The sequence below is a fragment of the Diadema setosum genome, chromosome 9 (genome assembly GCF_964275005.1).
Source record: "Diadema setosum chromosome 9, eeDiaSeto1, whole genome shotgun sequence".
Classification (NCBI taxonomy): Eukaryota; Metazoa; Echinodermata; class Echinoidea; order Diadematoida; family Diadematidae; genus Diadema; species Diadema setosum.
In genome coordinates, this window is record NC_092693.1 from 6566417 (window position 1) to 6582276 (window position 15860).

At 38.3% G+C, this 15860-nt stretch overlaps 1 protein-coding gene across 1 annotated transcript in view; it reads left to right on the forward strand.

Moving 5' to 3' along the window:
- LOC140232783 (adenylate cyclase type 2-like) overlaps nucleotides 1-15860 on the forward strand; it is a 71442-nt gene that overhangs the window by 37014 nt on the left and 18568 nt on the right. Inside the window, 8 exon segments of the mRNA XM_072312898.1 lie at nucleotides 858-985; nucleotides 4715-4873; nucleotides 7076-7208; nucleotides 7611-7772; nucleotides 8350-8408; nucleotides 10038-10118; nucleotides 14477-14546; nucleotides 15597-15779. Coding sequence (XP_072168999.1) covers nucleotides 858-985; nucleotides 4715-4873; nucleotides 7076-7208; nucleotides 7611-7772; nucleotides 8350-8408; nucleotides 10038-10118; nucleotides 14477-14546; nucleotides 15597-15779 — 975 coding nt within the window.

The following is a 15860-nucleotide window of genomic DNA, read 5'->3' on the forward strand; positions in this document are numbered from 1 at the left end:
TGGCCTCATTCACTTTGAGTGTGCAGTGCACCTACAAATCACTTCCGAGCTGTGAGGTAGTGAAGAGATTAGTGATCTCTAGCCGGCATCCATGGCCTGATGAAGGGCCCTGCTTATTGTGATTTTTGACCTTTTTAGAGACACCATAGACCCCTTATTGTGGGAATGAAAATGTTGGAGAATGGAAATGAGATGTGATGTTCAGGGAGCATGCAAGGGCCTCTCACATTTTAACCCATTGAAGATCAGTCCCGAGTATACTCAGGTTGGTGTCTGTGGAAGATGTGTGTTACAGCAAAATCAGCCCATCCTCAATAGATTGCAATGAAATGCCACTCCACCTTTTGGTTGACCTTGATTTTGTACAAGATTTCAGACAAGAGAATGGTGGAATTGAATTTGGCACAGAACAATGAAGTCATGGAATATCACACTCGTGGCTGATTTCACGAAATCATTAAGTATATTCTAAAATGAATATTGTTGTATCAGTTTGACCTTTTTATACCTCTTACTTAATGCCACTGCTAGTGATCTGACAAGTTTAAAGTCATTGTTTATTTGTTTTGTTTGTCATTTCTCTGTTTTGTTTTGTTTTTTAAATAATTTTGATTCCATGTATTTTGTTAAAATTGTTGAAGCGCTTTGAGTCTGTATAGAAAAAGCGCGATATAAATATCAGTTATTATCATTTTCGAGTTTCAAGCTGTACCAGTGGACTTTGTGCAGCCACTTTGACAGTTTTATTGCCATTATATTAGAAAATGCAACAAAATGTTCCTTAACAGGGAAAGCTTGGTAAGGTATGCAATAAAGTCTTAAGTAACATTTTTCTTCCCTTTTGATATGTCCCTCAGGAATTTGACTGTATGCGGATCAAGATTCTTGGCGACTGTTATTACTGTGTATCGGGTCTGCCCATCTCGCGGCCTACGCATGCCATAAACTGTGTTGAGATGGGACTAGCCATGTGTGAAGCCATCAAGTAAGTAAACCCAATACTGCAAATCAAACATATTTATTATCTGCATGTATGGGGTGCATTACTGGAATAAAGTCAGAGATCATAAAGCTGAAGAAAAATGCACATAAACCCGACTATATACCCTCTACAGTTTTCTAAATTTTGATTACTTATCTAGAAATATTTTCCTTGTAATGACATTATATAACTTTTGTGATGGTGCATGACACACATACATATATTTCTTCCATTGTTTCTTGTCATTTTTTTTTTATTGTTAGAAATTTAGAGATTTAGATGGTTACTTCAAATTGGGGAAAAATGTGACATATTCCTTTTTTATTTTGTGCAGATTGGATTATTCACCCAATTCAATATTTAATTCTTCAATTTCAAACCAATCTACAAAATGTATTTTTGTACTTTTCAATGACATGACCAGGCATTTCTTTTTGTCAGTATGTTTACATTTATTGTGGATTCTAATCATAACTTGTGTATGCAGGTTTGGAATATGTAATTTCTGCCGTAAAATTTTCTTCAGCACCAAAAGATATTTTCAATGTAGACAAATGCAACATGTCAAAATAAGAAGGGTGTATATGTGCTGTAACAGTTGAAACTAAATAGTGCAATTAAGTATATGGTGGGCTTATTCCACTGAACTGTATTTATTCACTTGATGAGAGTTATTTCTTTTTGTTTAAAATTTGATATCCTCAAATATTTCACGTTAGTACTGTTACAAAAGTTCTGTGGAATCTAAAATATATTAAGATTGCACAGTTTTTAGATATTCCATGTTTACGCTATCATTATCGGCCAGAGGTAAGATAGATTGAGTATATTCTAAGCATGTTTACCTTTGCCAGAAAAGTGCCATTTGCTTTTTTTCTTCTTTTTTTTTTGTCTATCGAAGCAAATGATGTGGCATTTCTGGGCTTGAAAAAGGTGAAGAATTCCCAAATGTTTGGTCACTTGAGCTGCAGAGTAGCCCTCCTCCAATGCATCAAAGACACGGAGGGTGTGAGAATTGATCTGTAGCACTCATCCCATTGCACTCACCTCCGGGGCCTGGGATGGATTTTGTGCCACTGCAATAAAAAAAAAAAAAATCTAGGCAGACCAAATATCGACTCTGGATCGCCTTTCACTGCGTATCTAGCACACGAACATAAGTCACTTAGCTCCTTTGTACGTCTCGCTGAAATCCCCTGTCCATTCGTCACGATGTAATTCTCCTGAGAGAATTTGAATAATGCCAATCATGTGCACAGCCTTGTCTTTCTAGTTGTGTGTGTGTGTGTGTGGTTGTGTGTGTGTGTGTGTGTGTGTGTATGTGTGTAAGTATGTTTGTTTGTTTGTTTGTGCATATGTTTGCATTAGTGTTAGTGTGGTTATTCGTTTTGTTTTCATATACTACTATTTTTCAAAAAAATCCCCAAGTGCATTCGTAAGTTGAGTATAAAGAATAAATATAGGAGTTGTATGCCAGCCAAATTTTGCGCAGCTGGTTTAATTTTCTCCTCATAATGTGTGATTTAGCTTTCTCTGTTGTAATCATAGAAAGTAATTAATAGCATTTTACAGACTGAAAAACAATCTGTCTGCTAAAATATAATTTCCAAGACTATTTGGATTGCAAATGTCAGAAGATTGAATGGCAAATTTTGCTATCTACATAAGATATGAATGCATTATCAGAATGCCATTTTTTCCCCACTCTCTGTGCTGAATAAATAAGAATCATATTTGTCCATCTTTTCAGTCAGATTCTTCATTCATCCTACCTTCTATATGTGACCCGCTACAACAAAAAGGTCCTAAAGTTGCGCACTGTGGAAGCCGTGAAAATCGAGTTTGAAGTCAGAGCATTAAAATTGGTCAAAACTTACGATTTTCTAATTTGGATATATTATTGGAGTCTAACATGTCTTCTATCATCTGTCGAAATTTTGAAGCGAAATGATCAAAGGAAAGAGAAAAAAATAGCTTTTTTTTTTTTTGGCGTTTCAACGAAGCAGAAACTGGTTCAAAAATTTGGATTGAGCGCCACAGATAGGTTCCGCCCCTAACAACGACCAGAGTGATCTCATTGGTCAGTTTGCTGCTTGCTGCTAACCGAAGCGTGAATCCTGCACACTGCCCAGTCGACTGGTGCACGTGCGGGCGGGGTGCGCTATGCTCAGCCGCTTCTCACATCCTGGTCACTGATTGGTTGGTGAGGAGACCTCCGACGCTGATGTGCTTGAATGAACTCTTGGGGGGTTGCTATGGCTTACCTTCTATTGTCCAGAGGTGAAAACTGACTTGCGTGTCCCTTGATCGTGATTGCGTCAAAAGGAAGACTTTTAGGGCGCTTTTCTCGAAACAGTGCTTTTCCAGACGTCTCGACATGCTCTCTTTTAAACATCGATATCTCCGCAGCCGATTATTTTTATAAAATGTGTTATATATCAATTTACAGCAGAAAGATTAGGGGATTATGTCATGCAATTTTCAAATAATCGACCTCGCCCGACATTAGGATCATTTTGTTGTAGCGGGTCACATTTTCCCCCCGACCATGGAGGTTTGATAGGTGCAGCTGGTATGTTTTAAAATGGAAAGTTCAGTGGCACTTCACTGTTGAGTTGACCTTTGATAAAATGAGTGACATAATAGACGTTTCATTGCGATTTTAAAGGGATTGTAGCGTATTGGTGGAGATGAGGATTGAGCTTTTAACTTTTTCGGAGATACCAAGAAAACACTTATGAAATAACACAGAGCATACCATTCTAAAAGGAATTTAAAGTTTATCATTTATTAGAAATTTGATTTTGGAATGACTTAGACATCCAAAAGCAAAGTAAAACAAAGCACTCCTTATAAATGGTGGGTCCCACCTTTTATTAGGATTGCTCTGTTTTGGATATCTCATCCATCCAATTTTCATCAAATAAACATTGAATCCCTCTTGGAATTACATGGTCTTTCATATTTCATTAGAGGTTTCTCATTATCTCGCCAAAAATGCTAGAAACCTGAAGTTAAATCTCAACCAAAACTATATATGATCCCTTTAAAGTAAGAAAGCATTTGAAATACAAGGTTTCACATTTTTTCATGAAATTTTGTTGATAAAACTGTTACAGGCACATATGCAAATGAGTTGAGGTGCAATCATTGCCTCACAAGTTTCCCACGTCCTGTCTTACAAGTCTTCACAAAATTCACGCGCGTCACGAAGCTCTGAGGTTATAGATGTCTGATGCTATCTTCACTTTAATTTTGAGCATATCTGACAAAGCTATAGGTGGGCGGGGGAAAGTTCAATTCCAAGAGGGAGAAAATATGTTTTAGGCGGGAGTTGCATAGGTAGAGTGAGAGAAATTCAAACACAAGCCGGAGAGTGGAAGATTTTGCAAAAAATGGTCTCAAAGTGGGAGATCTCCAACCGAAAGAGGGAGAATTGGAATCTCTGTGTATGGATGCCGCAAGTTACTGTGTCCGCCGCATATTTTGCGAGGTTTTAATTTTCGCAAATTTCGCAAGTCGGGTGCTATTCTTGAAGTTAAATATGCAAAAACATAAACTCTGATCTCGACATTAATAAATGAACACATTTCTCCGTAAATTACAATCTACAATCATGAATATAACCACTTGCGAAATCGTCAGTAAGTCCCAGTACGTGAAAAATTAGACTTGCTAAATATATGGCGTATACAGTAGGCCTAAGTGTCTGCTTCCTCTTGTCCTTGTTAGGACGGTGCGTGATGCCACTGGTGTGGACGTGAACATGAGGGTCGGCGTACATACGGGGAATGTCCTGTGCGGGGTCCTCGGATTGCGCAAGTGGCAGTATGATGTGTGGTCACATGACGTCACACTAGCCAATCATATGGAGAGCTGCGGGGTTCCTGGGTAAGTCTTGACCAAGTTAAAATTCTTTGTTTTCTTTCTATTCATCATAAAGTAGGACTGGTTCATCCACAAACTGGAATATATAGAAAGTTCCACATCTGCTGATTTTATTATCCTGAATCTGATTACATGATGATACATCGATGTAGGGCAGTTTGTCGATCAGTTGCAATGATGATAGAAGACGTAATTTGCAGGTGGGAAAGGCATTCTCAATCAGGGCAAATTTCCCTTTTTAAATTGTATTTCAAAGAAAGAGGAAAAAGCATGCTAAATGGGAAATGTTTAGTTTTTTAAAATGATATACGTGTGTGATAAGAAAATGCATGAAGTATAAACAGAAGTGATAAAGAATATAATTTCTTCATCATGAATTTAGAAGAATAAGATATATGCACAGAAAAAATTAGATTGCTTCTTTTAGACTTCAAAAAGATTGTTGATCAACATGTGATTAAAAGTTTTATATTTTCCCCCAAATACACACTTCAAATTGATCTATATACCAAAACATTGTGAAAAAATATGGAGCAAATGGTAATTTGATTTAATTGAGTTTAGTAAAGCACATGATTAGATTAAAAAATGTGATTAGCCTATGGAATTTCATTATTGACAGTGATCTATCATTTAAAAAAAAATAATAATAATTGAAAAAAGCTCATTGATGGCTAGGTGTCCATCTTTTCATCTTAAGTTAAAACTCCTGTCAATATAAAGAGCAGTAATATTACCCCCAAAACTGTACTTTTAGTGATTCGTAATTCTGATTGAAGGACAACACAAGTACAATGTCACAATTCTTTTTCAGGCATTCAGGGACTGATGAGCAAACTTAAATTAAAGTATTTTCTTTCAGCAGAGAGATGATTGAACTCTCTAAACAGCATCCAGATGCTTAGAATGGCTTGAAAATCCTCAGAAGAACAAGCCACGCATCTCAGTGTGGTGTCAAAGCTATGGAATCAAGGTTGCAATCTTTGCAGTGCGATTGTTTCTATTCTGCTCTGTCCTTCTCCCAAGCTGACGGCTTGAATCTGATACGAATTCCCACTGCTTTATTAGATTTGTCGGTTGTTCTAGCTGCAGGTGTTGTTTCTAATCGAATCACAAACTTCACAGCAGTATAGATATATATTTTTTGTCTCTGCCCAAAATTTTGATATGGAGCGGATGTTTTTGTGCAAGCGATATGCGTGACAAAGAACATTGCAGAATGGCAGCCGAATAAGACAAAGCTGCACTGGCACTGATTGTATGTGGGAATGACAATTGAATTAGCCACTTCTCAAATGTCCTCATGCTCTTTTCATGCAAGTTTATTGATCACCAGTGAACAGTCCAGAGCATGAAAAAAACAAGCGGAAATTTGTCAAATTGCATCTCAACTCTTCATTCTGAATGTCGTTCATGTATATGTGAGAATGTGGATTCCTCACTGATGCATTTATGCAAAAGAACGTTCTCTACGTTGAAATTTTTATTTCACAACCAAGACTTTACTTTTCCCCCTCAATTCATGATGCCGTTTACAGAAAGACCCTGAATTTTTGAATGACCAAATGCCACTTGGTTCCCTTCACCTACATTTTAGAACCTAGGCTTTATGTTCTCCTTGCTCCTGGATGCTATTTCTAAAAAGCGTTTTAAGTTTTTTACTGAGCAGACGCCACATTGTTCCCCTCGCAGATAACCTCAGTATTGTCGACATTAAGGTTTCTGAAAGCATTGCAATTATCCAGACCAACTATTGCCTCTTGACAGGCTTTTCCTGCAAACATAGGTCCTTATTAAACCAACATTCTCAAAAGTATTCTTTATTCATAGAATGTCCCGATTCCTTTATTGCCTTTCTTTCGTATTTTCGGTTTTCATTTTAGTCTGCTTATCCAAATCTAGGCTGTTGAGTGCTCATGTGGCTATTTCTGAATGCTACATATTTGCATGGACGGTGTACACATGTCAGCTCTTAGTATGAGAATTATCAGGTACACGCATCTCATTTCATGTTACAACATGAATGATCCTACTGCCGAACAAAAAAGTGCAGTGAAAAGGTTGGCAGTACTTACCAAGCCATTTTAACTTAATTAGACTAGAATTACCTCACAGTCTGTCTGTCTGCCTGCCTGTCTGTCTGTTTGTCTGTCTATCTGTCTATCTGTCTATCTGTCTATATGTGTCGGTGTTGTTGTTTTACAGGAGAGTGCACATTACCCAGACGACCCTTGACAACTTAGGAGGAAAATATGACGTCGAGCCGGGCAGAGGTCATGAGAGGAGCGAATACCTGCGGGACACGGGCATCAACACATTCTTCATCGTCAACCCCAAGGCAAGGAGGACATTTAATAGAGAACCTTGAGATTTGAAGAATCACTAGCAGTACAGATGACAGCTGTAATATTGGTTTGGGCTTTTTATAGGGAGGAGGAAAAGCTGGAAGAATAGAGAGTGTTCCATTCTATTTATAGTACCACAGTTCTCACTGCCAGAGAAAACGTCCACCTCAATTTTATGCTACCATCTCATCATCTTTGTGATAAATGCAAGGTGTAAAGGTGTTCAAAATTAACGTCTGATCTTTTTTCTTTTTCATCGTTTTATAATGATGTTTGGTATTTCTTCAAATGTTACGAGTGGGGTTTGTCAAAATAGATCTTTTTTAATTGCTTAATCATCAGCCATTTACATTTGGACAAGGAGGTTTCTTTCATCTTGTATCTTCCATATACAGTCGGCCACAGCTGACCTCCTGCAGACCCAAGCGGCGCCCCAAGACCAGCCCCGGGGGAAGACGTCGCGCCGAATGGCCCGTTTCCTGGAGTCCTGGTCGGGGGCTGATAAACCCTTTCAGCAGATCGCCACCATGCCTGTTCCAAAATCCATCGGCATTTCTGTGAGTTGGGAATAATGTTGCGATATTCAACTTGCTACCAGCTATGCTTTGTGAAGGCAATATGAGAAGATGTCTTGTCAAAATACAGATTGTTGAATGTAGTATAGTTATGATGTGGTATTGACACTTAAAGTGCAGAGAGGTAATGCATGTATACCAGTTGTAGTACACTTTAAAATCTAGAGAGCACAGTCTGGGGTGTGAACATGTGTGATAATGTAAGCAGACATTCTATCTTGTTACTATACCATGTCTTGAATAGAAAGTATATGTACAGAAATACTTGTATGTATAGTGCTGTTCAACATAATAATCCAATCTAAAGTAGCCTAATCTAAGTAGAAAAATCTATAGTATTACAGCTTTGCTTCTGCTTCTTTGCTTGTACTTCTACAGATGTGCTCCCAGCATTTTCAAATTGACTACATGTTACTTGTACTTATGTATATTCATATTTGCTGAAAAATATATGTCATTAAACTTGAACCTGGTATTGATTGATAGCATATTGCAGTGTTCTTGTTTTTAAGTGTTTTCTTTGTGCATTGATTTTCTATTTATTCATTTCTCCTCTCAGGGTATCCATGTTCTTAATGCTTGCCTTATTCCATTCAGCATTATGGATCACAATACAAGGTAATTAGTCCAGATATTTTGATTGTATATATAAGATACTTATGAACACCCGAATGCACACAAAACACACACAAATCCCCTCCCAATGTAACTATGTCATTTTCACATTGTGAACCTTTCTACTCTGTGATTAGTCAGGTTTCATAAAAAGTCTTAACATACAATATCTGTTTGTTTGCTGTAATACCAGAAATTTTTGCGTGTATGAAACTCATGCAAATTTCGTAAGGAGCCAAGATTCGCAAAAGTAAAATGGTGAAAAGTTTTGTCTACACAGTGCAATGAATGCCGGTGCCAATTTGTAGTTTTGATTAGAATTGATTTAATTTTGATTTCTGCATTTTTTGTCTACTAACAAAACATACATTGCAAATATTTTTTTTTAAATATAAATACTAACGCATGTAGGGTATGTAAACACTGCAGTTCTTTTAAAAGTGTAATCCCACTCCTTGTTTAAGTTAATTTCAATGATCGGTTCATTCTTTCTGTTTTACTTGACTGTAATATTTGTAACAGTCAACTTCAACAAGACAAAACAAGTGAAGTTCCCCTTTTGTGACTGCCCCACAAGTGAAAACATCATTAGAACTACTATCGTACCATTCCCTTCCACTGAAAGGGAGAACATTCAGTTTTTTTCTGACATTAACAGGATGATTCATAGAACCTATCTAACAGATGAGTTCCATGCTCAATGACCCCAAAATGAACTGACACGCAAGCAATGTGCAGCTAGGATGGATACCAATTATCCCTTTATCTCATCGTACCAAGGGAGATGCCTGCATCTTTGTTAATTGCAATGAACCTCCATGAACCAATGTGTACATCACCCACAGTCATAGATGCTGCCAAGAAATTATTCCTACGTACATTACGTTGTATGAGTGAAAAGGGAAATTAATGCTATCAGTTCTTTTGTTGTTTGGTCACTCATTCATCCATTTAAGGGGGCGAATCCAGGGATTCCATAAAGGGGAGGCGCCTTTACAAAATTAAAGAGGGGTGCACGTCTCCCCCCCCCCCATTTTTTTCTTTTTATTTCTTTTGTTTAAACAAAAAATACACTGCATCTTCCATACACACGTACATTTATTCAGTCAGTCAGTTATTGATACATTCATCAATCCATTCATCCATTCATTCTTTGATTCATTCATTCATTCATTCATTCATTCATTCATACATATATCCATTCATCTATTTATTCTTTCATTAATTTTTTTAATCCATTCATTCATTTTATTCATCCATTCATTCATTCATTTATTCATTCATTCATCTACCTGTCCATTCTTCCATCCATCCATCCATCCATGCATCCATGAATCCATCCATTCTTTCATTCACCCATTCAGTCATTCTTCCATTAATTCATTTATTCTTTCATCAGTTCAATCATCCACTCTTCCACTCGTTTGTCCGTGCCGCAAGATATTGCCAACTCCCGTCTTATGGATTCCCCCAAGAAATGGCTGTTGTGGGGAGGGAACAAACCTAATGCTGAAGTCATTGGCAGTGTTGACAATAGAAAGACGTCTGTACATAATTATGTGTAGAGCTCTAATCAGTTCTGAGAAAGGTTATACAAGTATCTTGCCCTCTCTTTTCTCCCCTGCTCTTCAGAATACATCGTCAGTCAGTCATGTTTGACAAGAGAGTTAATGAGCGTATGCTGGAAGCCATTGAGGCCATCAATTCTCAGAAGTAAGTTTTGATGAGGCTGATTTTCTGTGGTTGTTATGATGGCCCCCTTGTGTAATAAAAACATTGGAGCTCAAATGTATATGACAAACACGTCCGCAGGGTCCAGGTTACGCTGTTGCGTGACGCAAAACTAGATGACGTATGCGTCAATTGACTTTTGAAGCAATCGCTTTTGAATTAGCAGACTCCCCAATGTCATAAAAGTATTCATTGCTAGGATAGGGTGATTGTGTTATACTTGACATCATGATCTAAAGCCATTAATTTGCTTATATATTCCCAGTGCGTTTTTCTCTTCTTGTATGAAAGTTTTTTATGTAATCTGTTTTTCCTCAGCGTTGTTCTTTATGTCCGCATTGAACAGATTGATGGTAGTTTCTAGATATTTAGTTTGTAAAATGTTCCTGGAGCATACCTCTCCAGTGAATTTATTAATTTGTATATTCGTTTGTATGTGATATGTGTATTTCATTTTGTATTTCCTGGTCAAGTAATATTTTAATGAAGCTGAATGCTCCATAGTACTTATTATGAAAAGGACCCCCCCCCCCCCCCCCCGGACATTCCATCCTGGTTTTCATAAGAAGAGTGAAATCAAACTGTGAGTTTTTGTTGAGATCAGATAACTAGAAAATTTCTATCTGTTTGTCAAAGATAGGTAGTCAATATAACTCTGAGACTAACGGAAAAGGTGTACAGAGTACTTCTTGTGTGAATATGTGTGTGCTACAAAATACTAAACAGGGAGACTATCAGCTCACAATTCATGTTATATTTCACCATTATATGACTGTCATTATGGTTCCAAAACTTGACCAGAAAATTACCTAATATAAACTTTCGATATTTTTGTAAGGAAGAAAATGTTCACATTTTGGATAAGTTCATTTACATTTTTTCGTATAGATTAGTATTTGTAATCATGTGATTACAAATACTAAGTCATAATCATGTCATTTTAATTTCATGTCGCTATGTTGTGTATCAGTCTATACTTATTTGAAATTTAAAGGGATTGTACAGTTTTGGTTGAGACCTAATTTCAGGTTTCTAACATATTTTGGTGAGATAATGAGAAACCCCTTATGAAATATGAAAGAGCATGTAATTCCATGAGGAATTCAACGTTAATTTGATGAAACTTGGTTGTGAAATGGCTGAGATATCCAAAACAGAGCGATTCTAATAAGTGTGGGACCCACACTTTGTTACGATCGCTTTGTTTTACTTTTTTTTTTTTTTGGATGTTTGTCATTCCAAACCCGATTTTCATCAAATAAACTTTGAATTCCTCTTAAAGGCAGCCGGTCGTCGCAGGCGATTCGCAGCTCAGTAGAAAAGCACGACAAGCTGCTCCTCCCGTTATTGTACCCCCGTACGTACCGAATACCGAACACGACGCTACGCAGCGCACCAGCGAAAACCTGATGGGGCACGAGCGCCGCGCGAGCTGTCCACTGTAATTTCAACATGGACGCCCGAATACCTACCGAATGGGGCCGAATGGGTGCATGCACAAAACCGCACAACAGCCATGCGCATGAAAATCTCTCCCGGTCCGCGACACAACAAGTAGTGAGAGCTGTAGGGTGTACGTACGTACGTATCTGGCTCCAGTCTCTGTTTATATGCACTATGGTGCCAATTTCAGCAATCTAGGCAATAATATTTAAAAATGTCTGAAAATATTATATAACGATATCATAAATTATTCATATATTACGTTGTTTAATATTTGGTATTTATAAATATGCTTTGATGAGGAAATATTAAAACTCTAAGCTTCATGTATAGTAAGTTGCAATGCATATGGCCATATGGCAGGTTGTTATGATCTCATCGTGCAATGTTGTCTGCTGCGTCAGCTGCATGTGTTATACGTACAGCTTACAGTACGTTGGGCCGGATCGTAACATAACAAAGTTGATAGAAAGTCGTCGGTACCGGTATGTCAGTATCAATATTGTGTGTGGTATGCGAGTACTGTTTGCAATAAAAAGTGCTGTACTGTTTCGGCTTAGCCTTGGCTTTGGTTTAGTAATGAAACCTCACAATGGAGATCAAACAGCCGTCCAACTCGAGGCAACGTATCTACTTGTTTGACGCTATCGACGAGTGCATGGAGAACGCAGAGAGACGTGTTCTTAGCTGGAGGACAAGTAAGAGACCAGAGGGGGAGGCTTCAGCGTCAGCGTGCCGATGAAAATTTTGCTTTCCACTTGCTGGAGTTGCATGAACAGTTTTGCAGGAATTTTTATTTAGAATGTGCAAATTCGTGTTACGACATGCACGGTGGAATTGTGTTGCCACGGCTTACGCCAATCAAGCAACCCCAGCTGGCCAAGTCAACAACTTCAAGGAATCCAGATCCAGATGATGTGTAAGTAGAAGTCTACACATGAATCAGTGATTGAAGTGGAATGACTTTTTCTAATCTAGTATCAGTAACTTTAGGGCATTTGCGTTTGATCGACAAGTAGGCCTATTTTTCTATGTATAATTCCGCGTTCTCATTTATGTCAAATTATGATAATGCCGTAATTGAAATGACATTTGCTGGGTCAGTTTAATGTCATTAGTCCCATTAAATGAGAAGTTTTTCATATCAATCATGTTATGCAAATTCCCCAAGAATATGATTTAGGATTTGCAAATAAATTAAAAAAAAAATGAATAGATCTATCGCAAGCTCCATCATACATGTAGTCTAACCCAATAGATCTGGTAGAACTCTAACGTTTAAACAGGGGAACTAAAGGTTCAAAGATGATAGATCTAATAGATTCTAGTTTAGGCCCTACTTCGACTTGAAGGTATGTCGGTTGGTGCACGGTCCCTTCTATCACGGCCATAGCCCGACCAGACACTGTTACGCTATGCGGAAACTCGACGTACCATGTACAGCGACTGGGCTGTGTATAGTTATCACGGCCACAGTTACACTGTGCAGTGCAACTGTGGCCGTTGGCCCTGCACGGGCACAGTCGCTTCCGGTCCCCGTCCTGAATTTACACACGCCAGGGCAAGTATGGTTGGACCTACTTCTAATCGACCGCCTAATGTTTATCTGCTTGATAAGAATATGTAACACTGAAATTCACGTAAAAAAACTTGACCTACGTGATTGAGAAAATCCAGCTCTATCAAATGCCGTTGTTCCGTTTTCGATTCGAAGTTTCAGTGCAAAAATATCGCCGACGAACTTGCGTGGCCTCGTTTCAGCTCCCCGCGGTAAATCGCGTTAATAGGATCGACCGCTGTTTTTGCATTGACAATGCACGCAAACCGAGTTTTATTGAACACCGTGTTGTACGAAGCTTTTTAGAAGCCTTTTAGAAACTTCCATAGACGTTACATTGCGCTATTGTGCTATTGCGGTGAAAATATTCATTCGAAATTTTGTCCTTGATTAAAACCATTAATGAACAATGAATTATCGCGTTTTCCCACACCATCCTCATCTACATTCAAAGCCAATCCATTTTTATGTGCTTTGCGCGCAGAGAAGTGCGTACTAAGTGTTCAGTGCGCGAATTATACGCGGTCGGTTTCAATAAGGGTGGTCGATATGTAGTAGGGCTACACAAGACACAGGGTCTCCGACCCAATCGTCCGCGTTCAGAATGGACAACTCGGCGGTAATATCCGCTACCCATGACGATGTGTCATCGTCCATGATGGCCACCCTACCTATATATAATCTGATCTGACGATTACAGTGTAGTTAACGACTGACGACGATCGACGGTGCGATGAAGAGAAGGCGTACATTGTAGTCGTACAAGTATAGGCAGCTAGCTACTATAGCTCATGCGAACATTGCATCACACAGTACCGTACCATACATTCAATTCACATTACACAAAACGTACTCCCCGCGCTCAGATCAATCAAGCGAGCAAACGAGATACTATAGCGCGATACATTGCTTTAGGGATGTCTTGCGCACACACACATTTCGCTTCGTAGCAACTTCGGAAGCGAGTTTACGTGCTGCCGCCCGCGGCTGAAATATGTCCATGTATCCTCGCGACTGGGTGTCTTTAAAATGGTATGCTCTGTACTATTTCATAAGTGTTTTCTTGGTATCTCGCAAAAAGTTAAAAGCCCAATTCTCATCTCCACCAATACTATACCATCCCTTTAACTGTAATAAAGACAACACAGTAGAAAGGTTTCATCACGCAACTCATTTTGAAGAAAATTACCAAGTAACTATTCATTTCTAGTAATGGGCCAGACTTTATAGGGACAGACAGAATTGGACAGTAGTGTTTTTGCCTTCATTGTTCGACCCTGATGTGCACATGACATATTATAAAATGAATAATGAACACAATGTTTGCTTGCATTTACAGGCCATGGTCCCGCTCAGAAGACATTCATAGAGGAACCATGTTCTTCCGAGAGTCAAACTATGAACGAAAGGTGAGGTACCACCTCCTGGGCACACCTCTTTTTATGGGCATTAAGGTTTTGTCTGCCTACCTACCCTCCCCATCATTTGGAAAACTCTTTTCCCAGAATCATGACATGAAATTCTGCCGCTGAAACCTTTGAGTTCAGACTGAAAATTGTGTGATTTGATTACAGGGACTCATACTAGTTGTGTTTATTTGCTTTGTTTTTGTCAAGAGAATTTCATCCTAATTCTTCGTTATTTTTTTAACCCCAAATGCTTTGTTCTCCTTTAATAATCAATCTTAAACTTTGCTGTGGTCATTTTGTTTGAAATGGCCTTGATAGACCTTGTACAATTATGATGTTGATAGCAGTAATGATGTTGACAAAAATGATGATGACAAATATGATGATCATGATGTATATGATGGTAGTTTCACTAAGATAATAAAGATAATGATGTTGTAATGATAATGATCCTGATGTTGTAATGATAATGATCCTGATGTTGTAATGATAATGATTGTGGTAATGATGTTAAGACCAGCATCATCAGCATCTCAGCAATATCAGGCTCCCGTTTTCACCTCCGAGGTCAAAATAGACGTTGTGCACAGCTGTTTGTACTTGGCAGGAATTGAAATTATGATTACCTGTCTTGGAATCCAGAGACCTTCTCATTAGAATACTATTCAAATTATTTTATTTCTATATAAAGTAAAACAAAATAATGTACATAATGCTGACATGAGTATATGATATTTTAAGGAATTTTAATTACATAAGCTTCAACAAAACATGGATACAATTATAGTAGGACCTAATATCAACTTTGAATAATCCAAGGTGTTTCTTCTTGGTGTGACATTTTTTTCCATTTATCACAAAAATAGCATTGTTAGTGTTTGACTGATTGACAAATTGCCCTGCATCGACGTAAATCGTCAATCAGTTGCAATGAAAACATCTTGACGGAAGAATTTCATGAATTAATTTTGAATTGTTAGTGATGGTTGCATATAATAACCGTAATATGTTTTGTGCCCCATTTTTTCTTCTTTAAAAAAATGAAATTAGTTCATGCTCCTCCATGATGCCTCCTTCAAGTACTACCTGGTCTGTGTCTTCGTCGTCTTTGCCTGCCTCGTCATCTCGCAGCTGCTCACCCAGCCAAAGCGCCCTCTGCTGTTCGCCGTCTTCAGCGTCTCCTGTCTCCTTCTCCTATTCCTCATCCTCATTGCCATGGCGGAATACATGAAGGTGAGAACGGGGTACTGAGATGGAGGGATGGATCAAGGGAGGGAGGGAGGAAACCTTGAAAGGAAAATCACTGATTAGAAG